General features: G+C 37.7%; 1 protein-coding gene across 2 annotated transcripts in view; it reads right to left on the bottom strand.

The window, feature by feature from the left end:
- PPA2 (inorganic pyrophosphatase 2) overlaps positions 1-19,595 on the bottom strand; it is a 98,031-nt gene that overhangs the window by 4,147 nt on the left and 74,289 nt on the right. For both annotated transcript variants that reach the window (XM_070372059.1, XM_070372060.1), the window contains one exon: positions 10,814-10,883. In XM_070372059.1, the coding sequence (XP_070228160.1) occupies positions 10,814-10,883 (70 nt within the window). The remainder of the gene's footprint in view (positions 1-10,813; positions 10,884-19,595) is intronic.

The raw sequence follows: 19,595 nt of genomic DNA, 5'->3' as shown, positions 1-19,595 counted from the left end.
AACCACAAATCTGATCTCTTTTTCTATGAGTGATGAATGACCTACCACACTATGTTAGTTCCTGGCACACAATATAGTGATTTGGTATTTCTATACATTACAAAATAGTCACCACGATTAATCTAGTTACCATTTTTCATCACACAAAGATATTACAATGATACTGACCATATTCCCCTTGTTGTACACTTCATCCCATGATTCACCTATTTGGTAACTGGAAGTACATTCACTTTGTTTTCACAATTTCTTTTCTGATTTATGAGTCAATAAAACATGACCAGTTCTTATTTATCCATAAACAAAATGTAAGAGTATTTTAAGTTTGTCTAAGTTTAATAAATGTTCTCTTCCTTTCATGAACATATACAATTGGCTAAAATTCTATTTTACTTTCACCTTCTTTGTTGATCTTTGAGTGGTAATGCAGTGAAGCTTTTAAGCAAAAAAGGAAAATGAAGAAGGAGATATAAGGTGACTAGAATCGGATCTGGATTTATCAAGAAAATACCTTAAAGTTTTTTTAATAGTGAACTGCCACAAAGATGCTTATTTTCAGAATCACAAGTAAGAGAGATCTGTATGGCATGAATATTGTGGTGTGACCTCATTAGAAAAATCACACCCACAAAAAGTCTCCCCTCTAAAGGGAAACACAGTCCTCTTTGATAGAGATGTAAAGTGAGTGCCCACAGAGGGAAGGTCTCTTGCAGAGGCAGTCCAAGCAGTCCAGGTAAGAGAACCTCCCAGTCAGACTGACTTCAGAACTTAGTTCTGAGTTGGCTTGATTTCAATAACCAGACGCCAAGGATGGTCATCTTGTTCTGAGATGTGCAAGGAAACTGTGGCTGCCATCCTCAGTAGCTCTAAGCAGAGATGAAGGGCATGCCCAAAGGAGATCATCTGAGAAGCACGCAGCTAAAAGTCCTATCCAACAACTCTAATGAACTGCAACATTATTCTGCTGGTTATCACTCCTCATATTTGAAACTATTTAACAATATTCACTCACTGGTAATTTCCTGTTAGGCCACAGAACCCCAAAATACACACTTCTAAACTACCTGGTCTATCGATTATCTTTGTTGTGGACTTCAAGAAAAACCTAAATATGGCTTTGATGTGAATTTTTTTTTAAAAAAGACTCACACTCACATGAGACACTTGATGATGGATTTATAAAGTCCTTCATCTGGATTCATCCTTGATTTAGTATGTAAATACAAACATGCAATTTATAAGACTGCTGGTAAACTTTAGTGATGAGAGACGGCTGGAGTATATATTGATGGCGTTAAATGCCATTGGAACTCCTTCTAAGGCCCTGGTCTCCTGAATGCACTGCTCTTTACAATTCAGCTAAGAAGTCTTTACCTCAAATATAAAATGACCATCCAAAATTTCACACAGCACTGTGGACATACTGATTCACTGAATAAATAAGATCTACCCAAGGTAGTCAGAATAATACTTTTAATTAAACTTGAAATTTCCCCTCACTTTTTTCCTTCAATGCACTCCTCTCCATGTCTCCATGCACATCAGCACTGTCATCTCCTAGCTTGCTGTGCTCCAGATTTGCACTCCGGAAACAGCTTACAGTGGAAGTCTGGTCAGGCGAAGGTGAAAACAAGTCAGACTGAGACAGCCAAGACTTCCCTGGGAGGTGTTCTATCCTCCCAGTGTTAGACGTCTTTCCCCTTTTGGGAAGTTTTCCATCACTGCTGTGATCTAAAGGTCCACAGTATCACAGGACTGGGTCCCTGCAGCTAGGCAGGAGTATGGTTACTGATTCTCTTTGGCCTGAATTGCAGACTCTAACAGCTTTAAATCTCTGTGGCCACCGGGCTGCGTAGGGTCTGAGGCTAGGCCAGGATCCCACTGCAGTGGGTCTGGTTCTCTCAGTCCTATGTGCGCTGAGATTGTGTGCAGAATCTCACAAAGTTTAAACTTTGGGTTTTTTTCCTTCCAGTAAAGTAACTATAATCAGCGCATACTAAGTTCTTACCAAATAACCTAATTCAAACTTCTCCCAACTTTGCATGCTGCCCAGAGGGTGTCCATTTCCAGAGAGAGCAGAATACAAGGAAAGTACTTGAACAGAAAGAAGTGTGTGGGAGAATTTTAGGGCAAGAAATTCCCAGACAGGATAAATGGTTAAGTACTACACTGAGTTGTTATGTTGTGCACATTAACTCACTCTTTCTCCTAATCCTTTCTGCTAAGTCTCTGAAAAAAGACTACTTTTCATACAATACTGTAAACTAGGTCGACTCTTCCACTGCTCATGCATTAATGGAGTGGGATACCTCATGAAGAAGTGCTCTCTTCATCACCGGAAGTAGTGAAGAGGCTGGAATACTCAAAAATATTCAAGAAGGGGCTTCTCTCCGTGGTCAAATTAGTTCAACAATACTATTCATACAATAGGGACAATAAACCCCAATATTCAATTAATACTTTCTAGCTGCTCTCCATTTTACCTGGACTACCTAGTTCAGTTCTCCACAACAGCCCTCAGTACAAGGAAGATACTATTATTAGTTCCTTATTTTATAAATAAGGAAACCAAGGCATAAATAAGTTAAGCAATTTGTTTCCAACTGTGAATAGGAGTTGGGATTTGGATGCAGACAATCTGATTCCAGAAAACAATTTTTTTTTTCCTTGAAGTTTTGCTGAACCAAAACTAACATGGGATAAACTGCACACATTTATAGTGTACGGTTTGATAAGTTTTGACATGTACACACACACACATACTCATGAAACCATTAACACTATTAAGATAATAATCATAGTCACTATCAATCCCAAGTCCCTTCCATCCCTGTAAGTGATTGTAATCCCTCCAACCAATCACCTGTTCTGTGTCAGTATACATTAGTGTCTGCAAATTCTAAAATTATAAACGGTATAATACATGTATATCTGCCTTTTTCTATTCCATATAATTTTTCTTTAATTCAGCCATGTCATAGCATGTATCAGTAATTCATTTCTTTTTATGGCTGAGTATTTCCTCATACGAATATACCACAATTTATTTCTATTGATAGAAATATGGTTTGTTTCCAATTTTTGTCTATTACAAATAAAGCCACCATAAATAAGTCTCTGTATGAACAAAGACTTCCATTTCTATTGGGGAAATATCTAATTAAGAGTGAAGTGGCTAGATCATATGGTAGGTATATGTTTAACTTTCTAAGAAAATGCCAAACTGTTTCCCAAAGTAGTTTTACCATTTTGCATCCCAACAAGCAGGGTGTGGGATCTCCAGTTTGGTTTTTGGTTTGCAGATACACATCCTCCCAATGACTGGTAAAGTTGAGCATCATCTCCTGTTTTCAGCATACCTTCTTTGGCAAAGTAGCCATTCGTATGTTTTGCAGTTTTTGTGGTGGGAGGGTGATGTTTTGTTTTCTTATTATTCAATTATGAGGATTCTTTAAGTTCTAGATACAAGTCCCTTTATCAGGCATACAACTTTCAAACATTTTCTTGCAGCACGTAGCTTATTTTCATTCTCCTAAGACTGTCATTTACAGAAAAAAAATTAATTTTTATGAAGTTCAACTTAACATTTAAACAAAACAGATTGTACTTGGAGTGCAAGGAGATCCAACCAGTCCATTCTAAAGGAAATCAACCCTGAATATTCACTGGAAAGACTGATGCTGAAGCTGAAACTTCAACACTTTGGCTACCTCATGCACAGAACTGACTCATTTGAAAAGACCCTGATGCTGGGAAAGATTGAGGGCAGGAGGAGAAGGGCACGACAGAGGGTCAGATACTTGGATGGCATAATCGACTCAATGGACGTGGGTTTGGGTGGACTCCAGGAGTTGGTGATGGACAGGGAGGCCTGGCATGCTGCGGTTCATGGGGTTGCAAAGAGTCAGACACGACTGAGCAACTGAACTGAATTGAACTGAAGTTAGTGTTATATCTAAGAAATCTTGCCTAACTAACCCAAGGTCAAAATTGGTTTAGTTTTCTGTTTTAAATTTTGTCCTAGGATACACTTTAGAGAATTATAATACATAGTGCAATATATGGATTAAAGTGTGTTTTTTTCCCCCATATGGAATAATCAACTGTTCACGAACTATTTGTTGAAAAGATTATTACTTCAAAAATCAGTTTTCTACATATATGTAGGTCTATCTGTGGACTTGTTTTCAGTGATCTCTTCTGTAGTTTTACACCATTACTACACTCTTTTCATTACTGTAGTTGTGTAAAATGACTGTAAGTCAGGTAGAATTAGTATTCTAACCTTGTTCTCACAAAGTTATTGAGTCTAATTCTAGGTCCTTAGTATTTACATACATGGGTTTGCTGATTTCTACAAAAAAAGTGTATTGAAATCTGATTGATACTGCATTAAACCTGCAGATCAATTAAAGAATTGACATCATAACAATATTGAGTCTTCCAAATCATGAACATGAAATATTTTCCCATTTATTTAGTTCTACATCTATGGGCTATATGTGATAGTTTTCAGGGTTCAGGACCTTCATATATTTTTTTTCCAGATTTATTCTAAAGTGTTTCACATTTTTGAAGCCATTATAAATAATGTATTTATTTTTAGTTTCTAATTTTTGTTGCTAATACATAAAAACACAACTGTTTACTGTATACTGAGCCTGTATCCTGCAACCTTGCTAAAATCACTTATTATAATAGCTTTTAGGTTCATTTTATTGAATATTCAATATAGACATTCATGCATCTCCCTTTACAACCTGTATGCCTTTCCTTCTTTTTAATGCCTTACTGTACTGGCTAGAACCTTTGGTAAATGCTGAATAAAAGTAGCAGGAGTCAAGGCCCAGAGTTGTGTTTACAGAAAGATATTTTAAGTACAGATTTAATTTGTTTACACCTATTTCTTCTTCAGTTAGCTTTGGTATTTTATGTATTTCAAGGAATCTGTCCAGTTTCATCCAAATTCTGAAATTAACTGATGCAAAGTTTTTCTAATATTTCTCTACTGTTCTCCTGCTGCTGCTGCTGCTGCTAAGTCACTTCAGTCGTGTCCGACTCTGTGCGACCCCATAGATGGCAGACCACCAGGCTCCTCTGTCCCTGGGATTCTCCAGGCAAGAACACTGGAGTGGGTTGCCATTTCCTTCTCCAATGCATGAAAGTGAAAGGTGAAAGTGAAGTCGCTCAGTCGTGTCTGACTCCTAGCGACGCCATGGACTGCCCTGCACCAGGCTCCTCCGTCCATGGGATTTTCCAGGCAAGAGTACTGGAGTGGGGTGCCATTTGACTGTTCTCCTATTATCTCCCAAATCAGTAGTGATGTCACTTGTCTCATTCCTGACATTAAAGATTTGTCTTCTCTTTTCTTTCCTGATCATTCTGGCTAAAAGGTTATCAATTTTGCTGGTCTTCACAAAGAATAAAGTTTTGGTTTCATTATTTTTTTTTCTGGGCATTCAAATTCTATTAATTATTAAATACTACAAAAACACAGAAAATGTAAAGACCATTATAACAAATATCTATTCTCTGGATTTTTTTTAGAGTTAACATTTTGTTATTTCAGAAACTTTATAACTGAAGTCTCTTTTTCTCCCTATTCATCAAAAATAAAAACCTTATTTATTTTTATTCCTTCTCAGAAGTAACTTCTCCTAACCACTAGGAGGAACACTGGCTGAAACCAGTATTTATTGTTCTTATTTATGTTTTAAAAATGTGAAAAACATGTCTGTTTATATTCACTAAAAATCTATCGTGCTACTTGGAGTGTTTTAAAATTTATTTCAACAATACACACAATGTTGCAAACATTTTTTTCACCCAACACTACACTTTCAGATTTTATCCATGTGGAGTTACATAGTTTTATTTCACACATTTTACCTATGGTATAGTATTCCACTGTATAAGTATACTACAGTTTATCTACCCAGTTTTCTATTGACAGGCATTTGTTCAGTTTCCAACTTGCCCATGTCTGATTATAAAAAGACAGGTATTAGTGTCTCTATAGAATGTATATCTAGAAAGGTAACTTCAGAGTAGTGGGTTATAAGCACCTTCAACCATACTAGAAATTACTTAACTGCTTTTCAAGGTAGTTATACTAATTTATATTCCCACAAGCGCATCAACTAGTATGAGAGGTCTCCTTTCCACATGTTTAAAAACACTTAAAAATGCTGGCCAATCTGATAACCATGAAATTGCACTGTGTCTTAAGTTTGATTTCACTGATCACTGCAGAAATAGAGCAAAATTTCACATGTTTTCTGGTAACGTAAATACCCCCTCTTGTGAGTTGCCCGTTCATACTGCTTGCCCATTTCCCCCCTACTGGGTTATTTTCTTCCTGTTGATTTGAATAAATTGTTAATCCTTTTGTCACATCATGCAAAGATCTCCCAATCAGTGGCATATCTTTTAACTTATTCTGTGGTATCTTTAATTGTTTACACATTAAAAAAACTTTGTTTAAATTTATCAGTCTTCTTTAGGTTATCCCTGCCCCTTTAATATTTCATATAAACTTTAGGATTATCTTACCAAGTTCAGTGAAAATCCTATTGGAATTCTTATAAAAACAGATTGACTTCTTTAATTAACATGGGAGATACTGTCATTTTCATAACTAAGTATTCTCTTGAACTGTTGATAAGTCTATTTGGGTTGTCTGTTCTTGATTTAACGTAGTTATTTATATTTTAAACAAGACTGGCAATTCATCTATGTTTAGAAAGGTATTGCCAAAAGCAACTTGGAGTATTCCTTTCTGATCACCTATAAACCTCCTATGTCTGTAATGTCTTTGTTTTAATTTTGGATATTGTTATTTATGTCTTCTCTCTTTCACAGTCCTTCCTATAATGGTGGTTTAGTCGCTAAGTTGTGTTCGACTCTTGTGACTCAGTGGACTGTAGCCCCCCAGGCTCCTCTGTCCATGAGATTCTCCAGGTAAGAATACTGGAATGGGTTGCCATTTCCTTCTCTGGGGGCTCTTCCCCACCCAGGGATTGAACCCGGGTCTCCTGCACTGCAGGCGGACTCCTGACCGACTGAGCCACCAGGGAATTAAGTCTGTCCATGTTGTCAGCTCTATATGACGAAAACCCAGCTGCTGTTTTAACAGATCCTTTCCATATCTCCTTGTTTTCTATTTCATTAAATATTTGCTCTACCCTATATAACTTTCTTTCCGATAATGTGAAAAGACAGGAAAAAAACAGAAATTCTTGAGTTGAACATTTAGCCTCTCAACTTTCTTTCTTTATTTCTGCTGTATATTTAAAAAAACTGTTTTTGCAGCATCATGCAAGTTTTGACACAGAGTGATTTAGTTATTCATTTTAAATATTTTATAATTTGTTACAATTCATTTTTTTGGCATGACATATAGTAGTGTTTTTAGTTTCCAAACAACAAGGATTTTGGATTTTTTCTTTTAATATTTTTTAACTGATTGGTAACTGTGTTATACTACTGACAGAGAACATGGTTTGCATTACCTCAACTCCTTAGCATTTTTTTTCCAACTCTTTTTGTGGCCTAAGGAGATCAGCCCTGGGATTTCTTTGGAAGGAATGATGCTAAAGCTGAAACTCCAGTACTTTGGCCACCTCATGTGAAGAGTTGACTCATTGGAAAAGATTCTGATGCTGGGAGAGATTGGGGGCAAGAGGAGAAGGGGACGACAGAGGATGAGATGGCTGGATGGCATCATTGACTTGATGGACGTGAGTCTGAGTGAACTCCAGGAGTTGGTGATGGACAGGGAGGCCTGGCGTGCTGCGATTCATGGGGTCGCAAAGAGTTGGACACGACTGAGCAACTGATCTGATCTGATCTGATCAGACTCATTTAACATCTTCAAATCTATCTTAAGATAATATTACCTAAGTTGATTAACCTGTAAGAATGAGTTCGCTTATTCTAAGCCCACTAATAAACCTTGGGGTTATAGTTTGTTTTCATATAGGCCCAGGATTGATGTGGTATGAATATGATCAAATTTGATGGATGACTGTGATGTCTTAAGTTATTCTGAGCAAGCAAAGGACAAATAAAAGTCGACAGTCCTTTGAAGTCAGTGCAACATTCAGTATATAGCAATAGAGAGATATGGGAATCTATACCTAAGCAATGCTGATTCAAACATCTCAATGTGGTTTTGAAGATACAAAGTGAAAGTTGCTCAGTCATGTCTGACTCTACGACCCCATGGACTATACACAGTCCATGGAATTCTCCAGGTCAGAATACTGGAGCGGGTAGCCATTCCCTTCTCCAGGGGGTCTTCCCAACCCAGGGATCAAACCCATTGAAGATCCCATCAATGCGGATCAAATCCGCATTGAAGGCGGATTCTTTACCAGCTGAGGTGGATTCTTTACCAGCTGAGCCACCATGGAAGCCCAAGAATACTGGAGTGGGTACCCTATCCCTTTTCCAGGGCATCTTTCCAACCCAGGAATCAAACTGGGGTCTCCTGCATTGCAGGCGGATTCTTTACCAGCTGAGCTACCAGGGAAGAGATAAAATGCCAAGTCAAAATGCTCTGACTACAAAAAATTTCATTATTACAAGCTGATAAAATCCTCTTGACTAAATGTTACCTAATCTGAGCTCCAAAATCACTAATGAGGCTGCTACAAGAGCAAGTCTTTGACTTACAAATTTTTAGTGGTGAAATCCCATATACAGTAATTTTCACTAGAGCTGATGAAGGACTGCTTTCTCTGCATTTTTATTTTCTACTACAGCTTTCTCAGTGAAAAATCAGCATAGTACCTTCTTCATCATTATGAAACAGAGCAAAGCTACCAAACCATATAATTAAATCTGGATGTTAATGTTTCTGAATTCTAATCTTGTCCCCCATATCTAACTACCTAGATCATATCCATGTTCTCCAATTATTTTAAGAGGACTTTCCCTACTAAAATGTTAGGAATTTTTTTTTTTTTTTTAAGATGTAAGACAGAAACTTTCATCTTGCAGCTAACTTCAAAACAAGTCTGTTATACCTATCATTTATAAATTTGAAACTAAAAAGGAATAGTCCTTTTTTTTTTTTTAGCTGCACGTGGGATCTAGTTTCCTGACCAGGGATCAAACTCCGGTCTCCTGCATTGGGAGTGTGGAGTCTTAGCCACTGGACCACCAGTGAAGTCCCATAAAGTGGAATGGTCTTAATCTGAGATTAAGGGGAGACTACATGAATAAAGATAAAAAGTTATTAACTTGTTTTCCTCTATTTTTTTCTTAAAGAATAATAAATGAGAACTAAGTTCAGAATGTAATTGACACAGATACAAAGCTGAAAACTTGGAGAAAATAAACTGACATCGTAGCGTGCATGATTATCAGGGCTCTCCTGAACCTTTCTTGCCTCCCTGGAGCCTATTCTTGCCAACACAGCCGGAGTGATCTTGTTAAAATCTAAGTCAGATCATATCATTATATCATACCTTTGCTCAAAACCTTTCAATGGTTCCATCTTATTCAGAATAAGAAATGAAATTCTTAAAATAATCTTTACAGGGTGTTTTCCACAAGGTCTTTCATAATAATTTGCCTCCATTTTCACCCTAGACCAAACATTTTTTATCTCAGCTCCTCCTTTCTCCCCTAGACTCCCCTACTCCACCAGTCACTGTGGTTTCTTGGGTGTTTCGTGAACACATCAAGCACCCACTTGCCTCATGGCCTTCGGTCTGCGGTGTGGAATGCTCTTTGTTCAGACAGTCACATGGCATAGTCCCTGACCATCTACAAATCTAGATTCAGGTCAGTTCTCGGTTCATGCGGCTATCCCCCACTGCTTCCCAGGCACTACAGTGCCCGCCCCACCCCCGACTCCAGGTACTGTATCCCCTCTTCCCTGGCTCATTTTTCATCACTGCATTTATCACATTCAGAAACACTTTATATTTCACTTGAGTATTTATTATCCATCACTGCAACTAGAATGTTAGCTATACGAGGACAGGTTTTTGTATCTTCTCTGTAATACTGCATCTCCAGTACCTAGAATCTAACCACACATAGTAGGCAATAATTAAACAGCTGATTAATTAGTGAAAAACAATTCAAAGCAGCCATTGTGAGTAAACATTTTTGTTGGTCCTGAAGTAAAGAGCTAAACTCACTAGTTTTCTATCTGATAATTAGTTTAAGGAAAAAACCCCAGAAACCTTTAATTTATAGATGGGATTTCTAGCCTAAGATCACTCCTGAACATGCTTTACACAGCAATATTACTTGATTATCTGAATTTGAATTTTCTTATTTAGTGGTCTCCAAGTCAAGTATTACTTTACTAATAAATTCAGTTGCCTCAAGGCAGCATTATCACTAAGACCTGTAAAAATCTGAAGATATTCTCCTTAGAGAAGGAAAGTTTGTGAGGTAACCAAACTAAATGGAAAAAAAAAGGAAAAGAAACTTTTTTTTTTCTTGAGACAAAATGCACCCATGCCAGCAGCCAGTCACAATTTAGACACTGAGTAGACATCTTGTGAGGACAGGTTAGTGCAGAGGAGCACTAATGGGTTTAAAAAATAATAAACTGGTGAAAAATAGTATCAGATGAAATTAGTTACATGGTTAATGTACTTCAGAAAACAGAACAACAGTAACAAGTTTGAAATCTAAATTCCTTGGATACAAAATAATTTTAATGTTAGTTTTTAATGTTATCCTCCCCAAAAGATATGATACATTTCACTGATAGATTTTTCAGAATTTCTGTTAGACTTCCCCATGACATTTACTAGAATAAAGGAGGCTTTGGACATCTGTTGCTTACCGATTCAACTAATGATCTTGCTTCCTCTTGAGAGCAATGGAAAGGGCTATCACATACCTGCACATTTGTGCTGGAGAGGAAAAGAGAATATAACTGTTAGACAGGATAAAAAAGGAGCAATTACCAAAAATAAAACCAACTCTCAAACACTTTACATTTAAGTGTATGATCCCAGCCAATAGTTACAGAGTCTCCAGATCTCACTTGGTAACACACACACTCTCTCTCTCACCCCTCTAATCCCACCTCAAAAGGAGACAAGGGATCTTCTAATGTAGAATGCTACAGCACTGTAGGAATGTGATTAAGATACCCTAAAAAAGAACCTGCGTGAATATAAATTAGGACAAATGAGAGTCTTGTACATTCCTTCAGGCAAAGTTAGAGAGTGTTCCACAGCACTGCACTCTTCAGAACTTGAAAAAAAAACCAAATGATAGTATACAAATGTAAATACTACTCTGGTATATGTAAAAGGCATTCCACTACCCTTCACCGTTACTGAAGAAAAGAGAAACAAATTTGACCCACAGATCGAGGATCATAAGGAAGAATTTTCCTTTAAGTGAGGTGGTAAACACTGTAGAGGCTCAGACAGGTATGAAAGGCTGAGCTCAGAGTGGTGAAAGGAAGCCACATGACACCAAGACTGAGCTTCTGTGCAGGTACGCAAGTGCAGCAAGGCACGGACAGCAGCTCCTCCCACGGTCAGAGAAGGTTCTGTGAGGCCAGAGCCTTCAAACACAGTGCAGACCAGCCTACTCTCTCCACAAGTATGCCGCCCACCACGTCTTCCTTACTTCCCAGATGAAAGCATAGGCATTACTCCCGTCAAACTTTTTAAGTCTGATTTTTAAAAAAATTTCATCAAAGAAATCAGATTAAAGTGGATCCAGAAAAAGGTAGTAGAGAAGGGAGTTAAAACCAAATTAATTTTTTCAAAATTGAAGAAATAAATGATTAGCAGATCCCTAAGGGAGATAATTAATAGATGAAACACACACACACATACATACACAGGCTCCCCAAGTAGATCTTAGGCATACACATTATCAAATTTATTTTGGCAATGGCTTTATGAAATATTCTGGGACATATATGATAAAAAGATCTGTCTAGCTATTTATCTTTTAAACTACATATGTCTATAATCAGATACTGGATACACAGTGATTATGAAAGTGGTCATTTTGCTTTGTACTCAGACTCAGTGTGGAATTTGTTTTCATTCCTTGCATGAATGTTGATGTTTGATGAAAGCTGGCATTATCATCTTTAAGAATAAACTACTCTCTTCTCCACAGCCCTTGTTTAAGTAAGCTAAAAACTGAAAAAGGTAAGGTCTTATAAGTGAGATATTTCTCTAAAGAAAATCTAAATTTAAAAGGAACAAGGCAAAAAAACAGACACTGCAAAGTCTTAAGTGCTACTCCTCTGAAGAAAGCATGGTGTATAATGAATATGCTATACATAAGGTCTTACGTATATACACATGCATCCAGTCCTATTCACTTCATGGCAAACAGATGGGTAAAATGTGGAAACAGTGTCATTTTCTTGGGCTCCAAAATCAATGCAGACAGTGACTGCAGCCACAAAATTAAAAGATGCTTACTCCTTGGAAGAATAGCTGTGACAAACCTAGACAGTATATTAAAAAGCAGAGATACCACTTTGCCGACAAAGGTCTGTCTAGTCAAAGCTATGGTTTTTCCAGTAGTCATGTGCAGGTGGGAGAGTTGGACCATAAAGAAGGCTGATCACCAAAGAATTGATGCTTTTGAACTGTTGTACTGGGGAAGACTCTTGAGAGTTCCTTAGACAGCAAGGAGATCAAATCAGTCAATTCTAAAGGAAATAAATAATGAATATTCACTGGAAAAACTGATGCTGAAGCTCCAGTACTTTGGCCACCTGATGTGAAGAGCTGATTCATGGGAAAAGACCCTGATGCTGGGAAAGACTGAGGGCAAGAGGAGAAGGAGGTGACAGAGGATGAGATGGTTGGATGGCATCACTGACTCAATGGACATGAGTCTGAGCAAATTCAGGGAGACAGTGAAGGACAGAGAAGCCTGGCATGCTGCAGTTCATGGGGTCACAAAGAGTCGGGCACGACTTAGCAACTGAACAACACCACCACAAGGTTATTAACATTATAACTACACCAAAGGGAAACATTCAGTGGGGATTCTGGGAAAACGATGATGAGAGAAAAGGGAGTCTTCTGTAAAAATGGCTGTCAGATAAAATACAGAAAATCCAGTTAAGTCTGAAATTCAGATAAACAGCAAATTATTTTTTGTATAAATATGCCCCAAGTATTACATGAGACATTTAAAGTCTGAAATTTAGATTTGAGTGGGTATCCTATATTTTTATCTGTTAAACCTGATAACCTATTTCTAAAGTAAACTTCTACTCCCACAACAAAGCAAAGCCATCAACAGAAATGTTAGGCAAGAAAAAATATTCAAGCCAGTACTGTAAATTTTAAAAACCGAGTAAGTTAAAAAATATCCCCAATAAAATATCTCGACAAGTAACCAGTAAAACTGAGGAAAGTCAATAGGCTTTGCCATTTTTCACCCTGGACAAATTATTAGCATGGCTGTTTTAGGCATGAAATGGAAGGTATATACAAATGGACTTAGGAGACTCTTGCATAATATATAACACACAAAAGAGGAGAGATAAGAAGTAACAAAGCCCCTTGTAACTTTGCTGCAATAGTAACCACAACAATAACAACAACAATAATAATAGCATTTTATTGCTACAAATAGTGCCACCTTCCTCACTAATAACCTTCTAGTTAATGAAGAATAAAACCTGGGTTGCGATATGCTTTCCTCAGGATTTACTTTGGATGTTTGAAGGTATGATAAAAGGCAAGTTATCAAGAAATATTTTTATTTCCTCTGAACTGGCCCTTATATAAAAATTTATACTGATTCATATTTATTGATTGATTCAAAAAATTATTCTTATACCAACATATTTAGGACATTTTTAAATGCTGGGGACACAATACTGAACCATGGAACCTCCCTGGACATTAAAATATTCAGGGTTCTTTCTAGCTATGTCTATGCCCTACGGGAGGAAAAGCAGTACAATCCCTTCAAGGAAAGATGACTAAACTGATGGTGCTTACTATAAATGAGATTAAAAATAAAGACGCAGGGGAACGTCCTTGGCAGTCCAGTGGTTAAGACTACAGGCTTCTTATGCAAGGGCCACAGGTTTGACTGCTGGCTGAGAAACTAAGATCCCACATGCTATGTAGTGCAGCCAAAAATTATCATCATCATCACAAGGAAGAATGTGCTGCTTTCCTTTTAATAGTAAGACATTCAATATTTTGCTCTAAATTTATAATCATTGTATAGCCTTTGCTGACTACATCATTTGCTGACCAAAACAAGCAGACATACTAGCCCAAAAGATCAACAACATCAAAATTTCTGTGCACAACAAACCAAATTTCACTTACAAATAATAAAAAAATTAACAGATACATAATAAGGAAAATTAGTGATTAAATAAAAAGAAACAGAAAGAGAAAATTACCTGCAAATAATAAAAAATATCTAAAAGATGAAATTTACAGGACCAACAATATGGAATTTTAGTGAAGAGAAAATTATTTTCTTCAAGACAATCAAATCAGACAAAGGCCCACACTCATCCCCAAGGACAGGGTCCAAGATTCAGATTGGTCAAGGTTTTTCTTTCTAAAGCAAAACAGTCAAGGACAACAGAGAGAGAAGATTTAAAGAGATACGAATGACGATGATGATTTGGGACCATAACCTCCAGAGTTCATTGAAGAAAACTAGCATTGATGTAAATCTACATAAAGCTAAAAGAACTGGAGTTATATATGGACTAAATATATCTTTCTCTGGAAAGGTAGAAATAGCTTCAAGACTTAAATAATTTGAAACAATATATATACATATATATGAAAAAACATATATACATATATTGAAAATGTCATATAAATATTTATATAATTTTTTCATTCAGTAAGCATGTTCAAACTACCTACTATGTGCCAAGTCCTATCACTTGGGCTAAAATACAAACTCAATTTAGACCATAAAAAAAGTAATAAAACGGACTCCAAGTTCTACCTAGATGTGTGGAAAGCAGCGATATGAGAACACAGTGAGGGTACAGTTAATCATGCACATAACAAATGAAACCACTTTGCAGAAGTAGCATCTCAACTGCTTTTTGTGACGACTGAGCAGGCATTCATGGAGGAAAGACAATGAAAGAGGAGGAAAAGAACATGAGGCTGGAAAAGTCGGTTTAGACACAATGTTTAATACAGAGAAGAGCTGGATTAGATCCTATAATTGAAGAGAGTCGCAAGAAGATTTTAAGCACAAAAGTGACGATCACATCTGTATTTTTCAAAGATAAATCTAATGGTATGTCTTGTAAAGATGATGTTAAACAGAGTAGCTACAATATAAAACAATTATGAGTAAAGAAATTAAAGCAGTTTTATAATTAGAAGGGCAGCTGAGAATCAGTCAAAACTTGAAAAATCTGGATCAGAATAATGATCAGTGACATAAAACAAACTGGTGAAATGAAGAGTTCAGTCCTGATTTCTTAAGAATAAAGTAGATATATAAATCGTGATTAAAGAGAATCTGAGAAGAGTTGAAGAGTAATAAAACCAAATGACAAAAACTGTATTTTTCCTCCAGAGAATTTCAAGTTGCTTTCAGTAAAAACAGCAATAACTTAATTATCCCTGCTAAAAAAACTATGCAGCTTCCAGAGTAAACAGTAAGCAGTGGGGAAAAAGAATAAAAACAACAACAATAAAACTTATTTGGAAAAAGAGAATTAAGTAATTTAGTAAATGCAGGGCTCCTAGAAACAGAAGAGTTACTACTGGACTTAAAACACAACACATATTTTTTTACTTTAAAATATTATCCAACAATCACTCCAACATGTATTTACTGAGTGGCTATTACATGCCAGGCATGTAGAATATAAATATGAATATTTATGAAGAATATAAAGAAGAATACGGCATCTTTATTCATTCATCTACGTTTGAGGAAATTATACTCCAGAGGAGACAAATTCATAAAACAAGCAGTTAATGAATAAATGCAGTGATAAGACTATACAGCAGGGCAAGGAATAGCACTTTAGCTAGGTATAATGGCACCTTAGTGAGCACAAGGCTAGGATGAGGCAAAGTTTCCCAGAGAAAGCGAAGTCAAAATAAAGTCTTAACAGATGAGTAAGCCAGCCAGTTTAAGAAGTGAGAAGAAAATCATGGCAAAGGAGACAAAATGAGAAATGTCCCAGAGATCAATAAAAGCACAGAGTTGTGAGGAGTGACAGGTGGTTCTAAGTTACTGGAACATGAAATAAAAGGCAAAAAGTGATGGGAAATGAGGCTGCGTGGCAAGAGGGACCAATTGTCTGTTCTCTGAAAAATTTAGATTTATAGTTTTTAAGCAAATGGCTCATCAGAAGCCAGAGAGCTTCTAAAACATACTGATACTTAGATCCTTCTCCTCAAAGATCCTAATTCATCAGATTTAAAGAAGAGGACAACAAACTTGAGCTTTCTGATGGTTTCCCTAGGTAACTGCGCTGTACTATATACACTGTGTGAGAGAACTACTGTGATAAACACTGCCTTCAGTTCAGACTTAAACCTATTTACATGGAGAGAACAGGTAAAAAAGGAAGGTGGGAAGGTTTGGTAATCGAAGGCAATGGGACCCCACTCCAGTACTCTTGCCTGGAAAATCCCATGGGTGGAGGACCCTGGTGGGCTGCAGTCCATGGGGTCATGAAGAGTTGGAGACGACTGAGCAACTTCACTTTCACTTTTCACTTTAATGCACTGGAGAAGGAAATGGCAAGCCACTCCAGTGTTCTTGCCTGGAGAATCCCAGGGACAGGGGAGCCTGGTGGGCTGCCGTCTATGGGGTCACACAGAGTCGGGCACGATTGAAGCGACTTAGCAGCAGCAGCAGCAACACAGTACACTGTAAGGAACTGAGTTCAGTTCAGTCGCTCAGTTGTGTCTGACTCTGCGACTCCATGAACTGTGGCACGCCAGGCCTCCCTGTCCATCACCAACTCCCAGAGTCCACACAAACCCATGTCCATCGAGTCGGTGATGCCATCCAGCCATCTCATCCTCTGTCGTCCCCTTCTCCTGCCCTCAATCTTTCCCAGCATCAGGGTCTTTTCAAATGAGTCAGGTCTTTACATCAGGTGGTCAAAGTATTGGAGTTTCAGCTTCAACATCAGTCCTTCCAATGAACACCCAGGACTGATCTCCTTTAGGAAGGACTGGTTGGATCTCCTTGCAGTCCAAGGGACTCTCAAGAGTCTTCTCCAACACCACAGTTCAAAAGCATCAATTCTTCGGTGCTCAGCTTTCTTCACAGTCCAACTCTCACGTCCATACATGACCGCTGGAAAAACCATCGCCTTGACTAGATGGACCTTTGTTGACAAAGTAATGTCTCTGTGTTTTAATATGCTGTCTAGGTTGGTCATAACTTTCCTTCCAAGGAGTAAGCGTCTTTTGATTTCACGGCTGCAGTCACAATTTTGGAGCCCAGAAAAATAAAGTCAGCCACTGTTTCCACTGTTTCCCCATCTATTTCCCATGAAGTGATGGGACCGGATGCCATGATCTTTGTTTTCTGAATGTTGAGCTTTAAGCCAACTTTTTCACTCTCCACTTTCACTTTCATCAAGAGGCTTTTGAGTTCTTCTTCACTTTCTGCCATAAGGGTGTGTCATCTGCATATCTGAGGTTATTGATATTGCTCCCGGCAATCTCAATTCCAGCTTGTGCTTCTTCCAGTCCAGTGTTTCTCATGATGTACTCTGCATAGAAGTTAAATAAGCAGGGTGACAATATACAGCCTTGACGAACTCCTTTTCCTATTTGGAACCAGTCTGTTGTTCCATGTCTAGTTCTAACTGTTGCTTCCTGACCTGCATACAAATTTCTCAAGAGGCAGATCAGGTGGTCTGGTATTCCCATCTCTTTCAGAATTTTCCACAGTTTATTGTGATCCACACAGTCAAAGGCTTTGGCATAGTCAATAAAGCAGAAATAGATGTTTTTCTGGAACTCTCTTGCTTTTTCGATGATCCAGCGGATGTTGGCAATTTGATCTCTGGTTCCTCTGCCTTTTCTAAAACCAGCTTGAACATCAGGAAGTTCACGGTTCACGTACTGCTGAAGCCTGGCTTGGAGAATTTTGAGCATGACTTTACTAGCGTGTGAGATGAGTGCAACTGTGCGGCAGTTTGAGCATTCTTTGGCATTGCCTTTCTTTGGGATTGAAATGAAAACTGACCTTTTCCAGTCCTGTGGCCACTGCTGAGTTTTCCAAATTTGCTGGCATATTGAGTGCAGCAGGCAAATACCTCTTTGAACAATCAGAAACCCCTCTTTTTAGAATGTGTGTGTGTGCATGCACACGTGCGTGTTTGAACAATCAGAAGCCCCTCTTTTTAGAGGATGTGCGTGTATGTGTGTGTCTCTGTGCTCAGTCGTATTCGACTCTTAGCAAACCCACGGACTGTAGGCCACCAGGCTCCTCTGTCCATGGGATTCTCCAGACAAGAATATTGGAGTGGATTGCCATTTCCTCCTTCAGGGGATCTTCCCAACCCAGGGATTAAACTCATGTCTCTTGTATCCCCTGCATTGGCAGGCAGATTCTTTACCACAAGCGCCACCTGGGAGCCCATCAGATTAATAAATGACTTAGGATATCTGCCCAGAAAGAAGAATTCAGCCTATTAGTTACTAGGATAGCAATGGCTAGATGACATTTAATTTATACCCAGTTTTCTTGTTAATAAACTGCAATATTTATGTTAGAAACAATTAACTTTTAAAACTACGCTGAAAAAAAAGAGTTCTACAAAATAAAAATGGAAGAAGATGAAGCCCACAGTGTCATGCTAGAAACTGAATCTGATGACACGGAAGCAGCCTAAATATCCATCACCAGAGGAATGGGTAGAGACATGGTACATATATACAATGGAATATTACTCAGCCACAGAAAAAATGAAATAATGCCATTTGTCATATTATGGATGGACCAGTAGAGACTGTCATACTGAGTGGAGTGTCAGACAAGAAAAAATATCATATGATATTCCTTATATATGGAATTTAAAAAATGATAGAATAAAACTTATTTACAAAACAGAAACAGTCACAGATGTAGAAAAAAAACTTCTGGTTACCAGCAGGGAAAGGAGGAGTTGAGGGGAGGGAGGTATAAACTGGGAGACTGGTATTGACGTAGACACATTACTATATATAAAATAGACAACTAATTAAGGACCTATTGTAAAACATACAGAACTCTTCTCAGTACTCTGTAATGACCTAAAAGGGAAAAGAATCTAAAAAAGGAAGGATATATACATACAACTGATATATTCTGATGTAGAGCAGAAACTAATGCAATATTGTAAATCATCTATAATTAAAATTTTTTAAAAAGAGAGCAATAGAATCTGAAGCTATAATGCCCAAGCATTTACAAGGTAAGCCTCTGAACTTGAATTAAACATTCCCTGAGACTGACTAATTCTTTATCCCATATTACTTTGGTCTAATGATTTCCTTTTTTTTTTTTTAATGATTTCCCTCTTGATTCCCAGACTTTGGGCTCCAAGAGCACAAGGAGTAGATTCACTGTACTCCAGCACAGTACCTGGCAGGAGCCCCTCAATCAGTACTTAC

The sequence above is a fragment of the Bos mutus genome, chromosome 6 (genome assembly GCF_027580195.1).
Source record: "Bos mutus isolate GX-2022 chromosome 6, NWIPB_WYAK_1.1, whole genome shotgun sequence".
In the NCBI taxonomy this organism is placed as follows: domain Eukaryota; kingdom Metazoa; phylum Chordata; class Mammalia; order Artiodactyla; family Bovidae; genus Bos; species Bos mutus.
This window is presented reverse-complemented; position numbering and strand designations above follow the sequence as displayed.